General features: G+C 34.9%; 1 protein-coding gene across 3 annotated transcripts in view; it reads left to right on the top strand.

Moving 5' to 3' along the window:
- Positions 1 to 509: 509 nt before the first annotated feature.
- LOC111054631 (DNA-binding protein D-ETS-4) overlaps positions 510 to 23,053 on the top strand; it is a 34,471-nt gene continuing 11,927 nt past the window's right edge. The window contains exons 1-3 of one of the 3 annotated variants that reach the window (XM_039423084.1): positions 510 to 688; positions 17,853 to 18,274; positions 21,003 to 21,412. In XM_039423084.1, coding sequence (XP_039279018.1) covers positions 650 to 688; positions 17,853 to 18,274; positions 21,003 to 21,412 — 871 coding nt within the window. In that variant the 5' untranslated portion in view covers positions 510 to 649. Of the gene's footprint in view, positions 689 to 13,529; positions 14,247 to 16,739; positions 17,027 to 17,852; positions 18,275 to 21,002; positions 21,413 to 23,053 lie in introns of those variants that run through there. The other 2 variants (XM_039423086.1, XM_039423085.1) reach the window with 2 other exon arrangements.

Below are 23,053 nucleotides of genomic sequence, written 5' to 3' on the forward strand. Positions count from 1 at the left end.
TTAACAAAAAACAAATTCTCATGTTAAAATAACTTTTAAATGATTTATTTTATATTCTCCGATTGTTTCTCAAATAACTTTAATAACGCTACTTTTAGAATCACGAAGTCATATTTATTGGAGACTATTATTATATTATTTCCAATATGAATACTTGTGCTCGACTTTAGACGATTTTCAAGGTTAATGTAGGTGTTGCCTGCTGGTAAATCTGTGAATAGATCACGCTCCGCGAGTGAGGTTTGTTATTGGTTGAGAGAGTGGGTGAACATGTAATAAATAATAAGAGCGTAAAACCCAGTTTTAATTATCTCTTTAAAGCAAGCAACAACACACACATAGCCTAACGTCGACACAACATGCCAATATCCAATAGCTTCATAATTATTATGCACAGTTTAATGTTATTGTTTTTCCCTCTTGGTGTGGTAAAAATCCCCGCCGCAAAGTAGAATTTCCCTTTCCAAGACCCCACCGCTGGAATGCCGTCGCCCGGTTTCTAGGTCGTCGAGAGTCCTCCGGACAGTCTTCAGTTGGTGGCCGTTGAGAGAGGAGCTCCTGAGCCTGACGAACAAGAGAGAGAGAGCTAGTGAGTGAGAGAGAGAAGAGAGAGCAACGCGACTATAAGTTTTCCTCTACTACCGTCACCATGGTCCTGGGTGCCAGTTTGGCCGATCCTTGTGAAAATGTGAGTGTTTATCTTTTTCAGCTGACTTGGATTAACTACAGTTTTGTGTGAATTATAAGGTTTAACAATTTCTCTGAGGTAGGCAACCTGCAATATTCTTGGAGGGGTTCTCCCCAAAGAAAATGTGATAGAAGTTTATGATAGAATATTCTTTTAAGTGCATGCCACAGTTTTTTTAGAGAACCTTAACCATATACATGATCATATTCCAATATGCATGCATTTATTGAAAGATTGAAATAAAAATATACAGTACCGTAATTGTTTGTCTCTCAACATTTGGGACTGTATGTTAAGCGCAAATGGGTAGTAACTCTTCTTCATATTGATAGCAGTCACAACAATAATAATCTTCACACTATGTCCAAACTTCTGAAAACTCTCAATTTTCAAAACTGAAAACTCAAATGTTTCCTCTCATTCAATCGGTTGACAGACATCAAATCTATATTGTAATCTATATTCTAATGTATATTGGACACAACTATTTTTGGTTGCGTATGTATCAGTTGCTGCACATTAATATTCCCCGGGACCTTACGACAAGGGGAAGGAGAAGGTGTTTATTCGAATGAAATTACTATTTTGTAAAATTCAATTTGAACCGAAAGTGCAAAGCATCTGTCATTCCACGTAGGATTGTCCAACTAGTCACAAACAAGGCAATTAAGCTGATCCAATCTGTGACAACATGGCAATGCACTTAACATTCTTTGTTTCTTGTTATATTTTCTGCATTTAATAAATTCTCAGTTGAAAATATTCAAAATATCTCCATATACTCCGTTTTTCTGTTACGCAATGTTTTGCAATATTTTGCTGTATGAACCCTCTTTTTAACAAAGTGCTAAGACTGTTCTTAAATCTGAGTAGCTCCACTTTGTCCTTGAACTTTCATGGTAAAAACCCTACAGTTTTATCAAGTTATATCGTTATGTATATTTAGTTAATGAATTTGTACGGAGCTCTCGCACTTTACGTATTTCCATTCCCAACCTCATTAAATTATAATAAAATTATACTATCCCTAACCATCATAAATTAAATTTTCAAAACATTGTGTTTGATTTTATTCATATTTTCATAGCATAAGCATGAGAATGCTAATAAACCATATTTGTGGACGGTTTCTCTATGGTGTGATGTAATTCAATTGCACTTCTCTCATATTTATTTAAGATATACCTAATTATTACGTAGTGAACTTATAAGCTGTAAACATAATAAAAAACCACCATGACATTATCATGATCCCTGATTCATACAATAACATAATTACGTAACATACGAGTATGAAACTCAATCCATGAAACAATACTACGCTTTTACCTTTGACCTTGAAACTAAATTTTACAATATCTTGGAAAATCAATTGTAGAGTAGACTGAATTGAAAGGAACAAATATTTCTTAGATTATTTTAGAATTATGGAAGATTAATAATATTATCTATTTAAAGATTGATAGAATTGATACTTCGTATCCATTATCTTCATAGTTCATTATTTTTAAAGGAGCATTGTGATATTATTTATTTATTATCATCTGTTACCACAATTCATTGTTTGTTCGAAATATGTTAAAAGATTGAACGTACATTGCACTGCGAACTATCGTGTAGTACCCTTGCAAATTGCTGATTATTGTCAACTATAAATACTTATTATTCAATAATACTTCTTATTGTATAATAATAATATTATAATAATCTTTTAGCACATTGCCTATCGCAATTTAATCTCAATTCTATCAAATATATAATTTTTTAATTACAAGGTGATTGTCCCGAATGAATATCACAATACTGCTACTCCAACTTCATATTGACCAACGATAGGAAGTACTCAATTGGATAACATCCCCGACAGATTTCTTCCTTTTTCTCATTGATTTCTGTTTCTTTAGAAGTAAATATTCTGATTTTTGTACTTTTATGATATGGAGGACAATAATGACCTGTATAATTCATAAAGAAGAATGAAAGAAGGGAGGTTTTATTTAGAGAATTGCGTGTTTTTGTCGGTGGCACGAAGAGGCTGGAATTTCGGAATCATTAATCGCCCTTCGTGCGTCATCCATGCACATGGTGAAAAACAATCATAATTCTGTCTGCCATGACATATTCAGGTCTCTGAGAACGCAGATGCCGCGGATCAAGTTGACAAGCACTGAAGCACACACACGTGTAGGCCGCTTCTCGCCTACAAAAAACACCTCAGTAGGACTGTAGTATGACGTCAAATGGTGGCACTCTCTAACCCTGAAACCATATTCAGTGTTTGTTTTTCGATAGAACTGGAGATAAAAAACTACGAATTTTTATCACTGATAACTTGTCCCATGTGAAAATAAATTCTCAGATAATCATAGTAAACGTAATTTAATTATGAAAATGAATAGCACAGTTTTCCCTGTTTTTCACACTTGATCATTTTACATTGTTTATACGGATAAAATAATAAAACAACGAACTGTCAATTTGGCACAAATGAAAGGCTCTTCTATGGAAAATAATTAACAAAATCTTCATAAGTGATTTTCTTTTCCATTCAGAGCAGTGTATGCTATAGCAGCATCATTTAAATCTAATTTAAACAATATTTGCTGTAACAACATAAACCTCATTCTCCTTTGAAAAGATGGTAGTTAGATCCCATTACTATAATAAAATGATTTCTTCTCGAAATCATAAATCCATGCAATGAAATACATGCAGTGAAATATATCCATGCAAAAAAACAGTAATTAATAAGAGGCCACTAGCTATGGTAGCTATGGACTCGTCTATACATACATAAATATAGTGTTTGGTACTGATTTCTCTTGGTATATTTCTGTATCTTCATCTTTATCAACTTTTCGTTCTTCTGAAGATATAGGTCTGATTATTAGAAGATAGTCTAATGTTGCATTGCTCTTGTACCAGTTTTTTAACTCATAAATATGAGAATCTATCTTGTGGTAATTATTAGTTTTCAATTGCGAGTCTGTAAACTAAAATTCTATAAGTCGACAGTGTTTATAAGATTGGTGATTGGAGGAAATGCTGGAGCTTTAAATCACTCATTGACAACTTGTTTATCAATGCATCATTAGTAGGGATGATTCATTCAACATCTCTGGACTCTCAGTTTCGCCAGATTCATTAGATTTTGAAACATCGAATGTTCACAATGTATAAGCCCGACTAATAAGCTAATTGGAGGTGAAAGTTTCTAAATAATAATATACTGATACAAGATTCACAAATAATCACTATTGATGTCATTTCTAGACGTTGCTCGCGATCGGTTTATGTGTGTTCTTAATGGGTATGAAAGATATCTTCCTCTTTCATGAGATTCATATTTTTGATCGAAATCAACAAATAATGTCAATACCTTAAAAAACGATCAGATAACTTTCAGATCAGATAAGTGAACTATGGATCATGATAATGAAACAATTGACCATTTTCACAACATTATAATATTGACGATGACTCTCTACTCTAAATAAGATTAGAATTAACTTCTAGTTGCGTATTCTACACATTATTTTATGTTTCACACATTAAGGACATTGATGAAATGCTATTAATATTACAAAAAAGGTAGAATCTGAGAAAGATACATTTCATCCTTGATGGCAGATACAATTTAGCCTACATTACAATCTCATGAGGGGTCATCATTTCAATTAAATCAAACCATTTCATATCCAATCGATGATACTGCAATGTATAGGCATCATGTAGCCTGTTTTATGTTACATTTGAATTCATAATGTTAAGCACAATAAATATAATTATTTTTCCATCGAGTATCATGCAAATTATTTCTGGAGTGAGCCAACTAACTGTGTTCAAGTGGAATAATAATCATAATATTAAAATACTGTGAAAAAATATATGTTAACGATGAATCATCAATGGAATATATCATGAATAGACTAACCGTTCCAACTTCCAGGTTAGTTAGTCTTTTACCATATTATTTCTTTGCAGTATTACGAACAAGGTCCTTAGTGAAGAAAAATCAATCAGCACTCTACCTAAGAGCATACATTTACTGCGTGATATTGATCACCCTTGTTATACAATCATCCTTCAAGTCATGAATATAAAATCGAGGACCTAATCTGAAATATTAATTCAATAATTACATTTTTTCACCAGTCTAGAGTTTCAAAAAAGCCAAACAGACATTTCTCTAGCAATTTGCTCGAATCTTGTTGAAGAATTCTGAGAATCACTCATAGTTGAGTCACCGTTGCTTGGAACCGACCGACACAACTTTCACCTGGACCTGAATGATGCTCAGGCGCGGCAACCTGCAGTAATAACCACCTCTCAATCCTTCGCTCACAAATCAAGCCAACAAAATGTTTCCGAGGAATTTTTACGGAAGAACAACATTTTGTTGCCTTAGCGTTTGTAAATAGGCACTTTGTCGATAACTCACTCTGATGTCTTCTTATCTCCATCAAAGCTGTAATCAGTAGTTGTAAAGCAATAATCGTAAACAATCAGACGCTGTACCTGTGCGCCATTGTTGTCGAAATGCGATTTGCTTCGATACAAGGATGGAGTACCGCTAGGCCGACCTGATGTCGGCATTCTTCTTTACATCCACAAGTCACAACAATGTAATGCATCTCAACACATCTCTCCTGTCATTGGCCTTGAGAACAATTAAGCGGACCTACAGCGGATACCTCAAGAAATTTTACCATCACTTGGCAATTACATCCACTGATTATTGTCAATTAAATGAATTTTCAACATTACCAGGGAATATATTTGTTCAATCCAGCCAATTCAACAGTTTAACAAAAGGTATATGCTTTTTGTGATTTTTGTTTCCAACTCATTAAAATATGGTCAGATTACCCCATAATAAAGTTCATGAAGTTATCCATGTAAACAAATTTAAATGTATCACTTTACGAATCACATTGGGTTTATCCTATTATATTAAGCGAGAAATTTCTGTATATATTTTTATATTTGGTGATTTATATTTATTTATGGTTATTTATGTCCAACGGATCTCGAAAACGGCTCTTAACGATTTTCACGAAATTTGGAGCATAGTAGGTTTATGGTATAAAAATTCGATAGCACTAGGTCTCATCCCTGGGAAAACTCGCTGAACGACATTAAAAGGATAATTCATCCTTGGAAAAACATTTGAGACTTTCGTCGTCTGTGGATAATAAAAAAGTGAGTGAAACGCACTCGTTCTGTGGAAAATCAAAATATCTCATCCCCGAAATTCATAAGCTGACGTATAGCCAGCAGCAAAAAATAAACACGATAATTTTGAAGAATTGTGTTCTGTTTATCAACAAATAAAAAAAACGAGCGAAGCTCGATGTCCCGATATTTTACATTAGCAGAGTACACAAAACTTGATAGTCAAGTGTCAGAAGAATATAATACAGATTATTTCATGAATGATAAAGAAGAGTAGCGAGTCCTTTACTTATTACTCGATCAGTCATCAGTGGATCTTAGCACATCGCCAAAATATCAGAGTATAATAATTATATGAATGCATTATCAGAGCTAAATCACAGTATAGTTTAACATATTCATTTTCAATAGTGTCTATATATGAAATGTTAAAAATCACATAATTCATCGATCAGCTTACGTCTCACTTCTTCATCTACTCATGCATAATATCATCTACTATTCAACCTAAATGAATTGAATTCTGAATTAAATTCGAGCCCCATAACAACTTTATTCTTTCTTATTCAAATGAACAAAGCCTCTCTGAATATTGATATTCTTAAGCTCGATCTTGCTCTTTTGGGGAAGTAGTTCCTAATATTTGATTTTGTACATCGTCGTCGTCTTCCTACAAGGATTAGGCAATTTGCCTGTTCCGACTTCAAACTCACCATCACATCCATCATTTTGTACATTAATTTGATTATTCCAGTGTTTATTGTATAGTTTATCGATTCATTTTGTTTCATGGAAAATGAATAAATGGAAAAAGTGATTGAAAATAATTATCAGCGATAAAATTAAATGGTATTTTCAGAGTGGTTAAAAATTATCATTCATAATAACTACTCTATTCTCAGAAACATGTTTAATCTGTGTGGCCAATAATATTGATCATTATGACACACAAGATTTCTTCTAAAATATTCTACCAGCTGAACCATTAACCTTGACAGGGTTCTGCTATTTGTATAGCAAGAGACAGATCTAATGAATCACGGTAGGTAATGTGGTCCTGGAGCGTCCAATTAATAATGATTATGTGACGTGATTCGAGTGGTGTAGGTCTCATGTACGCAAGTGAGGTGTGTCGGGAAGTAGACACACTGTTGTTGGTAGATTGTCTTGCCACTAGTCGATAGAGTTTGCAACAAGTTATATAGATTAGAAATGCTAGACAGTGTACTTGTGATATTCACTTCAAACTGACAGTATATGATCGGGCGGCGTTGTAGCCTGATACGTGTTGTTTACAAATGTGAAAGCGATTGCTAGCGGCCGGTGGTCCTATATTAAGATACATTCTAAATCCACTACAAGAAAATTAGAAAAGCTTTCAGACGGCGACCTTGGTTGTGGTCGCCATCTTGAAATATTAGAATCACACGTTCTCTTCCTCTATTGCAGTGACACCGGCTTCGTAGCGAACGATCAGCTATGAGCTTTCGTGATTGATCACCACGATTCTAGAAGAGATTGTCTCACATTTCTGTTGTAGATCGACCTACTGTTTAAGTTCTGCGAGTTGATTTGCAAGCATACTGATTATTCTTATTATAATGAATTTGTAGTACATTGATGCTGTGGAATATTTATCTGTTATGATAGTAAGCTGTGTACACACTGAACGAATGTTCGACAAAAATATTTGTTGAAAAAGTTTGGGGAAATTTTATTATGTTTGCCCGTGGCCAGTGTGGACGCGTCACCAAACAAAATATTTGTAAGTGGAAAGAACAGGTTTTATGTTTTACAGCTGTCAACTCTGAAAATGTTTGGAAAAACAGTAATTTTTTGTTTGACAAACAATGATTGTCTAAACTTTTTAAAATGTTTGTCCCTGAGCTCCTCAACAAACATGTTTGACGAACATGTATGTCGAACATTTGTTTAGTGTGGACACGGCTTTAGGGCACCAGGGAAGACCCCAATATTGAGCTTATGAAAAAATTAATTGAGAAACTATCAGGCTCGCCCTCAAGTAAGAAAAAATATTTAATCTAAATTTTCAAATAACCATCGATACTAACTATTAACGTATAATTATTAATAAATCAAGAATATTATGAAATTCAATCAAATAGAGAACTGTAGATAACCATTCATGAAAGAATGGAAGAATACAATAATTGTAATTGAAGTGAGCTTCCCCTTTATCGAGATAGACAATATATGATCTAAAACTTTAAAAGACCATCAAAACGCAACACTAATATAAACTTGAAAACAAGAACAGTATAAGCTTATATCAAATAATAGACAGAAATCTTTTGATAACCATTAAACGAAATGATATGTCTAATATTGATGTTAGAACCATAGCAATATAGGTTAGTCAAAAATCTAACATACTTTCTGTGCTGTTGTGGAGGTGATAATATGATAGATATTCATATTGAATAAACACTACTTAATATCTCTAAAGTCAATAATTTATTGAAACAATTTGAGATGCTATTCTCCGTTGCTTCATCATTATCACACTCTACTAAACTGAAAGCTTAAAAATTGAACGGCGAAAAATAAAGTGTGGATGAAAGCCTACGATTGGCTATTAACTGTTGACCATTGACGATTGAGCTTCACCGTCATTGGCCGACGCCTGACTCATCTAGCTTCGGCCAATGACAGTAAAGCTCAACTTTTATTGGTTAACAGCGAATGGCCAATCATAGTGCTTCACCCAAACTGTATATTCTACTGTAACTCTATAGAATTCGAAAAGCTTGAAAATGAAATTAAATCTTTCGCAAACTCCCCTTTTGAGAATAGAATATTTATTTCGCACGAGAAAGAGTGAGGGGAAACGTTTTCATCAATAATGAAGAGAACTCTTACACTTCGAAACGTGTAATATTCATAAAGAATACATTGAGTGATGAAAAGATAGGAATGAAAAAAGTGAGAGAGAAGGATTGAGAAATTCTTTGCAGTGCGCACGTGTATATAAATGGTGTATAACGTGTTACTGAGAGGAAGAGAGAGATGGAAGAAAATAGAGTATTAAGACGTTTAGCGACCGAGCGTTATTGTAGAAAAAGAACTCGAGTTGATTCAGATACACTTTCAAAGGTTAGCTATATTGTAAAGGTAAAGGTCAATAATCAATGCCAACAAGTCAAACAACAGCTATTAATAGCGAGAATATTATATATACGCCTTTTTTCAAGAACCACTCCTGCATATAATTCGCATTCACTCCCACTACAAGGATAATAAATTTTAACTCAGTAATTGATTTGATTTATCGTATGGCTAAAATTATTTGAACTCCGAATTATTTGAATTTTGAATCTTGATTTTATTTGACATTGACAGGTTAACTAAACTCCAATTAATGCAACTACCGAATGAGGATACATTGCAAATCTTTATTGGTATTAAACCAACTTGGACGTTTTATCAAATAGGGTATTGTCTAAATGGTTACCGTCAAAAATAGGAATTTTACTGAATGGTTCAGAGAACTAAATCATTATTGGAAGGCATTAGACCTAATCGTTTTCCAATTATTGCATCACTAATGAGTTCTTGTGAATTGAGCGGAACTTGAAAATTCTGGAGAGAATTTTGACATCTAATTTTACTTTATCACTTCCACGATATGCTTCAAATCTCATCAAAGTCTTCATTGAGTTCGTTATCTTAGCAAATACCTTAAAAAGTAATACTTATCCAGGGTCCCTTTCTAGTACCACTAGATACTAGCATAGGAGACTCCCTATTATTTATTCCATAGTAAGATATGGTAGCCTCACAGACAAAAATGTCTTATTGCAGAGATAAGCACCGTGCCATCGCTTGCCCTCTTGAAAGCCTTGTAGGCTAGCTTTGCTAACAGACTATGATACACTTAACTACTGTCTTCCTAACTATTTACCTTATCTTGCAACTCTGTGGTTCGGAACCCACTCAATACTCTACGTCTGCCATCTTTCATCTCTCCCATTACCTACATACAAGTCCTAAATAATAGAGGGTTGAAGCTTAAATAGCATGAGATGAAGATTTTTGAATGTAATTGTAGTGTAATATTCAAATGCTGCAATTTTTAAGAGTTTTCAGTTTCCTTCATTATTACCCACATTTCCCAAGTCCAGGGCTTAGAATACTCAGCAAAAGAAGAAATTATGCCAGCCCGTCGTAGATTCTCATTCAGAATACTTGAATCTGAGAAGCCAAGACCACTCATAGAAAGATGTCATTGATATATCATTAAAAATAGAAGTTGTGAAAATATTTTTGGTTATTTCACAAAGTATATGAGAACTTTGTTTTTAAAAAGTTTTTTTTCGAAAGTATGATTAGTTCTTCTCTATTCAGGGCTATTTGGGTCAATATTTTCAAGTTTCACTTTCTATTTCTTTGGAAAAGATATATTTTTTACATCAGCTATTCACTATTTTGTCTTGATTATTATACTGTACATAATGTAATACCTAATGTTCCTTAATCACCGCTTTTCATAAGTTTCCGATCTTTGCCTCATGTGTACTGTGGAAGCTAGAGTAACTTTATCATCTGACAAAAGACATTATCTACAATGCTGTGATTAATTTGAAAAGTGTGGTTTGTGAGTTGAGTGCTGGGTGCTGGCTTCAGCTGGTGAAAAGGAGATGGAGAGTCGTGGAGTAACGGGACTTCGTCCTTCTGCTGCTGATCATTCAAGGCCTTCTGTACTGACGCAGTACTAACCCCTCCCCACCCCCCACCGAATGCCACTAAGCACCGTGCTTGGCGTACTGCCTATCTTCATCCTTCATTCGTTCTTTGTTTTCTCGCAGCACAGTCTCTGTGATCTCTGCTCACGATTTCTGTCTTGTCTTTTCTCATACGTCTACCTGTCTTTTCTCTTATTCACTCTCTCACACTCTCTCTCTCTCTCTCTCTCATTCCCTCTCTTCTCCGCTCTCCTTTTCACCACACTCCTATCCATTCCTCTCTTCACTTCTGCTCTTCCCTCCACTCTCTTCTCCGCCACAACTCACCCCTCCTCATCACTCCTCTCTCACTACTCTCCAATCCTATCACCCCTCCTCCTCCCCTCGCACCATTCCTTCTCTCTCTCCAGTCCCGACTCGCAAACATCAGCTCTTCTTTTCTCTCAATGAAGTATTTTTGTGGTTCTCAATTTCCAATTATAACGACTCTGATTTAGAATATCAAAATGAGTTTTTTAGTAGTATTATCTGGACTACTATTATTATGAATCGATGTTCATCTACCGTGAGTTCAATATTAGTACATCTCAACTTTCTTACGAAAAATCACAACTTTAAAGTTAATTCTTCTATATAGAAGTTTTTTCCTATACACACTTACCCATTAAAAACGTTCCATTGTTTTGGCTTTTCCAATTACAATTCATGAAAACCTATTTGTTGTTCATTACAAGAAAACAAATGAGTCATTTTTGTTGATACGGAAACATGGCAAGACAATTGGAGTTTTAAAAATACAGTCAATTTTACTGCATTTCCTCGAAGTATATCAGCAATCTTGACGAAATATAAAATTCTGTACAAAGAAGATTAACAATAATTATCGTTAGTCTGGTTGTTGTACTTTGTTGTGTATTGGTGTACTGGTCATATTACCAGTACAACAAATATTATGATGATGACATACTCATAGGTCGTGAAACTCAACCATATCAAATTATTCTTGAAGAGCATCTCGATCTAAGGTAAATGGAATAACTACTGTGAATGAATTATTTCAACTAGGAAGACTCTTCAGTAGTCAGTGGAGGCTGGATACAAGATGAAAAGAGGTGACATCATTGACGATATGAGATCATCTTCTTTATTCGCCTCTTCGGAGCATAGAAACTTCAGGCCTATCGTATTATTTACCATGATCTAGAGGAAAGATGAGCACAGTAGACTGAACAGAAACCAGTTCATAAACTCTTCCACTCTTTTCAACACGTTTGACAACTAGTGGTTGATCTACTATGGTGTTTCAGTATTGTTGGTAGACTAGGAAGATAGGTATAGTCAAGTTGCGGATAGGTCAGCTCAAGTTCTAGAAAGCAAATAAATGTGCTCTTCATTGGTCTTCTTCATCATTGCCCTACTGGCCTTTCCTGATTTATCTGTTACGAGGGAACTGTCTTGTGCATAATACCAACTATGGTATATCGCAGCAGTACTGTAGACACTACTAAATAGATTGTATCAATTATCGTTCTCCAGTTCTCATATTCTTTAAAAATAGTAAGCACTTCTTGAGATGGATTTACTCAGACTTGATGTCTTCTTATTTATACTCATTCATGAATCATGGCTTTCGTAACCATATACATTGTTTCTTAGTCGAATGATATGAAATGTAGACGGAATTATGTTTCAGACTTTTTCAAACTTTTTTCATTTCCACAAAAAAATTCTTTCCCCATATTCTCTCTGTTTTTCTCAATAAGAGCACACTTTCATCTAGTTTAAACATTCAAATTATTATAATGCTCATCAAAAAAGAGAAGTAGCTATGTAGTAATATCTAATAGTCATTTCATCTAGATTAAACAGCCAAATTATTAAAATGCTTATCTGGAAAGAGAAGAAGCTATATAGTCATTTTATTGGTAGTCAGGTAGCCAGGATATTCAAATTATCTTTCTCTCCAAAATGAAAAAAAATATTTACCTGCCCGGGACGACTAAGGTGTTGCACCCTTCTGTTTACTAGCTCTACCTGGGTTTGAATCCCGCCGGAAGGCATAGATGTTTGATCACCTTATCATCAAATCACATTCGCACTTTTCAGTACCCACGACAGGGCTGAAAGTTATTGTAGGCATCTTGCGCAATGGGAAATAAATATACATGAATTTGTCAATAATGATAAATTGTGATGAGATGATTATTGAACGTAACTCAAAAATGTATACAACAGTACCTCAAGAGATGTATTTATTTATTTATTCGTGGATACAATCACAAATCATATAAATATGATTGGGTAGGAACAACAGGCTTGGCCCAAAACTATTCAATTCCCAAATTTTGATAATGTTACATGTTCAAAAAAATATGTTATAGAAATGATGGATATATGGATATGCTTCACTTCTGCAGCTTGTTGAACTAGCTTTATGTAGTTCATAAGTACTTCTACCTTTTATGGTACTCATTTTTATCACACAGCACATCAATCAATTTCTTTTGTTGCGGAAGGAGAGACAAAAATTCATAGGGTATCCCTGTTTGCTCTTAGTTGTGTACCGGGATCTCCTAGTTGTGTTCTACACTGGCATTGAACCCCATGTTTAGTCTATGTTAGACACCGGGATTTCGTTGTTGAAATTTGAATGAATGAAACAGCACTACACTAATAACAGAAAATTAATGAAGGGTCAATAAATTCTATTCATAGCACAAGGTGCGCCCCTTGTTAGCGTATCTAATGACGGCGAGTGAGCGAATTAATATTCGTTTGAAGCTGTCAGAACCGGATGAAAACTGAGATTGAGCAGGAGCTTGGGCCAACCGGTTGGTGGGATGGATGGACGCTGTACAAACACGGGGAAATCCCGCTGACAAAAAAAACTGCAGGAGCCATTGCTCGACGACCTTGAAGTTCGCCGAAATCAGCCGCCCGCCCGCGCTCCAACCACTCAGTTACAATTGTTCGTTCTCGCGTCGCGTTCCTTTCAAATCGGCGGCCAAAACCGCGTCACGACACTCCCAGTTCTGCCACCACCTCAGCTCAGCCAATCCGGGATGTTCGCGCAATATCTACTTTGAGGTTATGTCTCAACTCAGCCATTGTCTGCCGGCCGCCGACACCACCATAACACACACCATACACCACCAACAATCATTGTACAAATCGTTGCCAAAGACATTCCAAATATCTACTTCTCTAGTTTCATGTGAATAGTTTTGTGTTGCTTTCTCAGAAAACCGCCTTTTTTACAACAAAGCTACCAATATTTTTTAGTGTTCTCTTCTGGGAAAGTTTTGATCTGCTTGTGTGCTACATTAGTGGGAAACTTGGGAGAGGTCCAGTCTAGTTTTTAAATAATATTTTCCAAAATCTTCTATGTTGTGTTCCAATGATGTCAAGTGTTTGCTTATAAAGAGGATTATCGGACCAGAACGTGACCAACGGATTAATTGATTTGATTAGATTTACTAAGTGTTTTTAAGTGGGTTAATAGTTGAATTCTTGAAAACTGAAATATTTCAGGAATTTTGTTGCTTGAGGTATAAGTAGACTTTGAATTAAAGTCAATTCGTCCAACTATAATGTTAATAATGAACTCAACGTTATTTCTATGGGAATATTCTGACTGGAATTAGTAACAGCGTCCTGGTAATACAACGAAATGTGTTCAGGTGAGTCCCTTACAAATAATTTGGCAATGAGCTTCTTTTCAGAAAAAACATTTCAAAAGGTTTTAAGAGAATTTTAAGCATTCTTTGAGAGTATGTATCATCATTCAGTATCACCAAATCAATGTCCCACGAGTTGATCAATGAATGCAATTTTATTCATTCATTCATTCTACCAATGAATGATTTTCAAGTTGTTAACCTTGTGACTGCAGTGAGAATTTGGTGAGCTATCTGTAAAGCTAGAGTAAATTGACTCATTTGTATGTTCGTAGAATAATATTGCCAAACGTAAAACCTACTGACGAGTGACGTGTGAAACGCACCGGTAAAGTTACTGCTGCTTGTACGTTCACGATTTCAGCTTAGCTCCATTCATTTTACTCATAGGTAGTATTATGAATGAACTGTTAATACAACCAGCGAATATAAAAATCAAATACTGAAATCATAATTCAAAGTTGGTGAATTCTAAATTACAAAACAGTTATTGTTTAAATGTATCCAAGGGGGCGGTATTATTTGAAAATATTGTTCCATTTTCATCCATGTTCATTTTCATCATACTATTAGGAATTGTGCTGCTTTTACATCTCAAATAATTCCAGGTTATCATTAAGAAATATTTAAAATCGCTTTGTTAAATTCTTTGAAAGATCAGGTTCAAAACTATAAGTACTCATCTCTCCTCATCACTGTGTAAATAGAAGTAAAAACTACTATGCTTGCTTAGAAGCATATTCACTGGCTCAATGTAGGCTACAGATTTAACAATCTACCAACATTGAAACTTCATCGATCAATACTCATATTTGACCCTTAAATTGCTTATCCAACACAAATTTACATCTTATAATTATGATGAAGGAACTCTGTCACCAGAGTCAGTACAATAATATTAACTACGGTATTCAAAAGAATCAATAGTTTCTATCATAATTTTTTCGACCTTTAATGCAATTGTCAAGTCTCATCGCCAATACTGATTAAAACGTGTCAATATTGTATTGTTTTTCTCCTCTTACGCTATTATGACGTCTGTTGTGCTTGAGAACATGTTGAACAATGATATATTGCTTATTAAATTCTCCTCAGACTAAACAAGTAAGCCTCAATGGGTCATAATCACGTTTTCAGTTCATAAAAATTCATCGCATGTCGCAGTAACTTCGAATTCATTCATAACATGTTTTTATTTTTTATCCATAAACTTTTGACTCAAAGGTATAATTCAAATAATTTTATCGCAATAAATGAACTGAACCAAACATCTTTTAGCAAACCCATTTTCTGACTCTCTTTTCGAAAATTGAGATACGAAGCTATCTCATCCATAACTCCTTCCTACCTAGATAGGAAATTGTAATGAGTCATTTGAAATATATCATTAATTGATCGGTATCCCAACATTATTTATTGGAAAAAATCATTAAATCCCAACTTATCTGCTAGGGGACCCTTCTGACTCCTGGCTATTCCTAGTAAGACAGTAAGAAGAATCTTCAAAATCGTCCAAGGAAACCATAGATAAGTAGTGGTTAATATCAAGTTCATTTTTTCAGAAACCTTTAATTGTAATCTGTCATGATTAACTTGCATATTAAAAATAACTGTAGTCAAAGCAATAGAAACTATAATCAACAATATTGATAATAATAAATGTTTGGTAATATTGTAATATTTTGAAAGGATTTTGAAGCAAAATCATTAGTTTCAACACCTGTCGTTTTTAATATAGGTAGGCTAATGCAAACTCCAATCTATCAAGTCCCTTCGAAAACCAATGTTTCTGGGGGTGGAGCTGCCTTCTAGGTCTCAAACAACAAAACATGTTGACCAATTGGTAGAATGTTCTTTGAAGGTCGATTAAATCTTTAATAATATTACATACATTTATATACAATATAATTTACCTATCGCAATCCTCTCGAAGAATGCATGGATTCTAAAGATCTACTCTCTGAACAATCCCACACACATTATTTTCGAATCATTGAAAAATGGACAGGATGATAATAAAATAGAAGATCAAATTCGATGACTTGTGTCATAGAAATAGTTGAAGAACATCGATTATGATTCGCGTACAAATTAAAATCTTCAGATACTCTCAAATTGATAAGATTGAATTGTTATTATGATTGGGCTATGGAGGATCAATATATTATGGTAATTTCGATAATGAGTAATGATTCAGTTATAATATTGCAATAGAACACATAATATTTTGTTTCCAAGAGAGTCTAAGGTCAATGCCATCCGTCACCCATTCATAAGTAAGGATCATTCAATCATTGATGCAGTCCAAGCGTTCTTGAGTTGGATACGATCATGATGTTTGTTAGAAGTAGCAGACGCGTTCGCGATGGGGAATACACAGAGCTCATTAACGTGACGTCATCATCACGTCACGTGACAGTCTGTTGGTGACGTGAGATCAACCAAGCCATTTATGGGAGGACTTAGCTGCTCTGCGATTAATTGTCTGTCACCGCGCAGGTAGTTAAGTTGTGCTCCATCATTGTGTTTTACACCTTGATACAGTGCGTCGTTTATATCGGTATCGTGATTTGATCCATCATCTGGTAGTTTTTGATCTTTTTGTACGTTCGAATTGAAATTTTATTGTTGAAGTGTGATTTCTCATTGCCTTTCTTTTCTCTTCTATTCAGTGAGTTCATTGTCTGACTTTAAAATCAAACTATTTCACTCTTTTAATCCACTCGCACTTTGCCGGCTCAAGTATAATGTATAATGATACCCGCTTTTCCCTAGTTACGGAGGCAAGAAAAGATGTTTATTGAGGAAGCTTTTATGGCTAAATATCAATAAGCTAAGATTCCGTTTTCTAGTTCACTAGATTAATCCGATCACAAGTTTCCGTGAACAAATGCACATATTTGAATTCTTCTAATGGTTTTCAAATTTTTGCCTCCCTTTCCCATTATCGACTGCTTTGAATCACCTGTTTATGACACTTTGTGCTTGTTATTATCACTCATAAATCAACAATCGATCAAACATCATCATCAGGTCGAATGTCTATACAACATTGATATCTTCTTCTTCTTCACGTGCCTGCTCCGTTTCGGATGTTAGCGATCATAATGGCTAACATTGATATACTTACTGAATAATACCTTATTCTTATAACAAATTGATTTTATCACTTCACATTTCAAGCTATTTCTCTGACTATTGGGTTGTTATTTAATTAATGATTTCTCTTACACTAGCGTCTTCAAAGTTATTTCTGGTTGTGAGAAGACGCGAACACTCAACTACTTCTATAACTTTGCCTCAAGTAAAAAAGAATTCATTTGACTTCTGACACAGTTTTTGGTGAGATGTAGTGTTATTTGTCACATAAAAGATGATACCAAAGGTGTTGTAGTATATATTGAATGTCTGTGTTTTTCTCAAAATATTTTCGTGATATTTGACACACCGAAGATGACCCCACAGGTGTTGATACATGTTTTACTCGATTATTTTCTTTGATTATGATCTTTGTATTTTCATTGAGAATTAATATGCATGATTTTGTTTGGTTGGTCTTGTGACTTGTATTCTGAGTGATATTAACTTGGATTTATGTGTTTGTTATAGATGCCGCAACGAGTGCCTACAGCCGGTTACACGCCCCCACCCAGCTACGACTTCAGTGCAGTTTTCGCAGCTGACAGCTTCGACCTGTCACTGCTGCCCGGATCTGACGCCGTCTCCGACTGCACGCAGCTGCTGTCGCTCTATTACGACGCTGACTGCATCGCCGACCCCGATCCGCCCCACATGCTCCCTGCCGCCTCCTGTCAGCCGCCCCTCGACCAAATCAAGTTCAAGCCGCAGCCGCCTCCGCCGCAGCAGCAGGAAATCAAGCAAGAGCCGTACTCTCCGGCCGCTTCATCGTTCTTCTACAACAGTCCGCCCTATCGCTGCGACGATTCGCCCATCGCTCTCCAGTTCGGATCCGATATCAACGTCAAGCAGGAGGTTTGCCTCGATTTGGGCGCCATTCTTCAGGAATCCAGGTAGGCACTTTAATCGATTCAAATATTATTTCCAATTCGTCAAGTTCCAAAACCTTGGTTTAAGAAAATGCTAGTTCTGAACTTGATAATGATTTCATTTTACTCTAATCAAATGATATGTTTCGATTCGTCAACTTCCAAGAATAGATTCAAATTGGTTAAACCCAATGCTAGGTTGAAATTTGATAATGATTCTATTTTACTCAATTCAAATCATGTTTTTCAACTCTTCAACTTACAAGACTAGATTGAACTTATTTCAAGAGAATGTACGGTTTCAACTTGGTAGTAATAAACCATGTTCATGATTTTCAATTTTCTTCAACTTTCAAAACTAAATTCAACTTGGTTCAACTCAGATTAAGGTTTTAAATTGATAGTAATTTCATTTTACTCTAATCAATTATTTTTTCAATTTTCATCAACTTTCAAGACTAGATTCACCTTGGTTCAACTCAATGTTAGTTTTGAACTTGATAATGAATTCATTTTACGCTAAGCAAACCATGTATTCAGTATTTTATATGAGTATTTTACAACCAAAGGCCATTGATGTCTTAAATTAAGCAATAATCCTTTTTGATTCTATCAAGTTACATTGGACCTATCAGACCTATACAGCAGCGAAAGGGGCAACACGTATTTGTATATAAGTTATTTGAAGCCTGCACCAGTCAGCAACGATAAAATTGTCAATTCATACAGCAGCCACGAAAGCAACAAAAGATAAACTTGAATCAATTTTTAATTGGAATTGAATTCAATAGTTCATTCAGAAGGATGAAGGGATTTTTTCTACAACCGAAGCGCTTTATGAATGGGTTTTTCAGCGGTTGAATTCATGAATGAAAAGTACGTCACAATGTTTGCTGTGTATTGGAGCAATCGTCACCTGCACGTAAAACCAGCCAGCCATTCATGCTACGTAACAAGCAAACACAGCCACCTGCTCCTCTCCAATCCCCACAGTGTCCACAATAGTGACGTGCAACCAACTCCCATGAACTTACTTTACTAGCAGATCTATCTTCAATCGTTACCTAACATTTATTCGATCGTTACGTGCGAAAAGAGTCATTAAGCGCGAGTATACGAGATTTATTGTTTGTGTTCGTCAATCACTTTGTGAGTTTGTGAGAGTGGTATACTTTGTGTGACAATACTGTATTGTGATAGGCCAGGTACAACATTGTCGTTTTGGCAAAAAACTTGTGTTATAAGGATTAACTACGTAGTTTTGGTAATTTTACTTTTTGTGTAGTTGAGAAGTTGATATTGTGGTAATTATTCATATTGAATGAAAAAGACTAAGAAATTGTCAAAAAACCACTGATTTATTGATAATTAGATAGACCGGTTTCGGTTATTACACCATTGTCAATCTCTGATAAACTAAAAGTTTATCATAAAGTTTCTGATACTTTAGTTTATCAGAGATTGACAATGGTGTAATAACCGAAACCGGTCTTTCTAATTATCAATAAATCAGTGGTTTTTTGACAATTTCTTAGTCTTTTCCATTCAATTTGGTAATTTTGTTCGCAAAATAAGGTTCATCTCCAACAGGATTTTGTGTCAGGCTGTTCGATAGGTCATAATTATTCAGAACTTGCTTTGGGTAGGATGGTTCGAACTCAAATAGCAATTCATTCAAAAACTCATTAAAGTATTAATTTGATTTCACAAGAAACAAAATAGATTTCAATTAATCTCAAAAGTGGTTCTTTGGAAGTCCTCTTGGAAATTGATAGCTCCTTGATCAATTCAAACAGCTTCAAGTCAGATAACGTTACCCCAGGCATCAGATCTTTTGAACCTATCACTAATTAGCTAAGCTGACTCCTTAAACTTAGAAAAAAGAAAATTGTAATGTTTCATTCACTAGCTGAGTGAGAATAATCTTTGTTGATCAGTTATCAGAAAAGTAGATACAATAATTCTTCCTATTATCATTTTTTCAAGCATTATAATTTGAAATGTTTTCTAGGGAGGCAGTTCTATCCAGTTCGTAATTGCAACTCATTCGATCCTCATCCTATAATAAATACTCTCAAAATAAATTCTATTCCTTAAAAAAATGCTCCTCGCAGTGTAATCTCCCTCGCAGTGAGGAATTCCCAACAAATTGACACACGATAAATGTTTGTATTGGTGTTTAGTCCTGTATTCACTTATTTAATCAATTAACTTCAACTGCTATTAACTTATGTAAGAGTTTCTCAACATCAACATCTCAATATTAATTAATCGACTCAAATGACTTTGTAAGATGCCTTTTTTCTTTGTTTAACTCTCAGTTTCTCTTTTCCACCGTGATATCACTCAATCCTTTTCTGCTCTCCAACCCTCTATTTCATTTTCATGACAATGTGTTCGTTTCCTCTCATATCAGAGATTTGAGATCAAATCTCTCAGAGAATTAGAATCAAATCTCAAGCTCCTTCCACGTTCTTGAACATTGAACAAAAATGCAAGGTGCCAAACATAGTACTGTCATAATCATATAGAATAGTCTAATTTGTTGTTCTGGTAATGTGGATAAGCTAATTCAAATTTCATTGAGAATACTTTTCTGTCTGACAAACTACGTTTATTGTCTGTTTGGAGTCGGTAGACTTTATTCTGAATAGCGTCACAGCCTCTGGTAGCATCACAGCATTCGCCGATCATGTGAATGCATAATTTATATCAATTGAAACTCAATTCATGAATTTGTCTGTTGTTGCAGGTATCTGCAGGAATTCTACGCCGACAGCCACCGGGATCAAGAAGAACGCAAGGATTCAATAATCAGATCGATTCTTGAGAAGGATCCAAAGCCACAAGTCCAGCAACAGCAGGAGCAGGAGTCCGATCACCGTCTCCTGAGGGAAGTGCTGAAGGACACGAGCTTCCAGAGGAAGTACAACCTGAAGCCCTTCGATCTGGGCGGCCTAGGCACCGCCTACAAGGTGAAGATGGAAGAGGAGTCCAAGAACTCCTGCTCTTCCTCTTCAGCCAGTGTTCCAGCCAGCAGTGCCGCTTCAGCTGTCGTCGATCTGCCCCAGGAGTCATTCGTTGAGCCAATGATCTCCATGGCCATCGAGCAGCTCAAGGAAGATGTCGTCAACACGTGCTCAGCGCTCGGCATTCCTCGCGGTAAGTCTCACTTCATCATTTTTCACTTTTCGAATTTCACTTTTCACTTTTCGAATTTCACTTTTCACTTATCACTTTTCTGTTGACTCTCAAATTCTTTGACCCGGTTGTGTGTCTATTCAATTAAATAGTGATTAACGAAGTTTACTAGAGATTAATGATTCAAACTAACTGTAGTATCTCAAGTTTGTTTTAAGAGAATTAAATTTTTTGACAATTATTTCAAGTCGATTCAATTTAATTTTTACTTGAAAATCGAAACATTATTTCCACAAAACCCAATTGATACTGTAGTATTCAAACTAACTGTAGTATCTCAAGTTTGTTTTAAGAGAATAAAATTTTTTGACAATTATTTCAAGTCGATTTAATTAAATGTTTACTTGAAAATCGAAACATTATTTCCACAAAAATCAATTGATACTGTTGATTATCCATGTGCTGATATATTTTGCTTGAATCATGTCTATGATTTGCTTATCAATCATAAGGATTTTTTCATAAATTTATGTAGGGTATGTTATTAAGGCATGAAAAAATCCTCATTTGTAATTACAATGCTATTGGGCATAGGATATATACAATAGTCTTTTCAATAGGAGCACTTGAATTGAAGTCGGATATCAAAGATGTTTATGAATATCTTTAGTGAATATCCACTAATATTCGGCGCAATTGCCGAATTGTGTGGATTTCATTATTTGAAAGATTATTATTATTATTATTTGGTAAGTATGATGGTCAAATGTTCGATTCTTTCGAACAATGTCCATTGCTATTCATATCATCAGTTGAGCTTAAACTATGCATAACATTCAATATATTTCTCTGTTTTCTCGTCAAGTTCAATTTCCAATATGAAATTTTGACCACAACTTTTGAAACTTTTGACCACATTCCAACAGCCTAATTATCTTTTGCATATTTAGAGAACTTATCACCATTATTTCGTGAAAACAATCTTACAACTCTTTCATTGATGTTCTATTGAAGCTGGATGTCACTTTCTAAAATTTCCTTATCACGGCGTCTTTACTGAATTAGCTGTTGTTATGTTGATCTCTCTGTAAAAGTAAATTGTTTATTTCACTAGATTTAAAACTAATTTAGCGACTGTAACCACTTTAGTAGTTGGAGCTCAGTGACTTTTTGACAAATAAGTTATAAAATAAAAAGCATAATTGGCTACTTCTATTTACATTTGCTGGTTTTTGCATCAACAAACAAGCCTGGAGATAAGCCGACTAATAAGTGCTACAGAAAAATGTTATATGATGCTGCAGAATCTTAGCGAGATCCGGGTCCAGTGTCCAGATCTCTAGTGACCACCGCCCTTTTTATTTCTTTATCGCTAACATATTCAGCTAATCAATTCAGTTTGAAGCAACCAGTTTAACTTTTGTTTTGTTTTTCTATTCATATATGAAAGCCCTGAAAAATAATTTTCTCAAAAGAAATCCAAACAGAACCGCAAGATTGTCATTCGCTTACATCTATTTAGATATGATGTTATTTTAAGAATAGAACATCCAGAAAAACTCACTGATCGAGCTCCTTGTAGTCAGCTGTTCCAGCTACGTCTCTACAATAGAATTTTTAAGATCTTTACCATAGAATTGTTATTGATCGATCATTCGCATG

This window comes from Nilaparvata lugens, chromosome 3, assembly GCF_014356525.2.
Source record: "Nilaparvata lugens isolate BPH chromosome 3, ASM1435652v1, whole genome shotgun sequence".
Classification (NCBI taxonomy): Eukaryota; Metazoa; Arthropoda; class Insecta; order Hemiptera; family Delphacidae; genus Nilaparvata; species Nilaparvata lugens.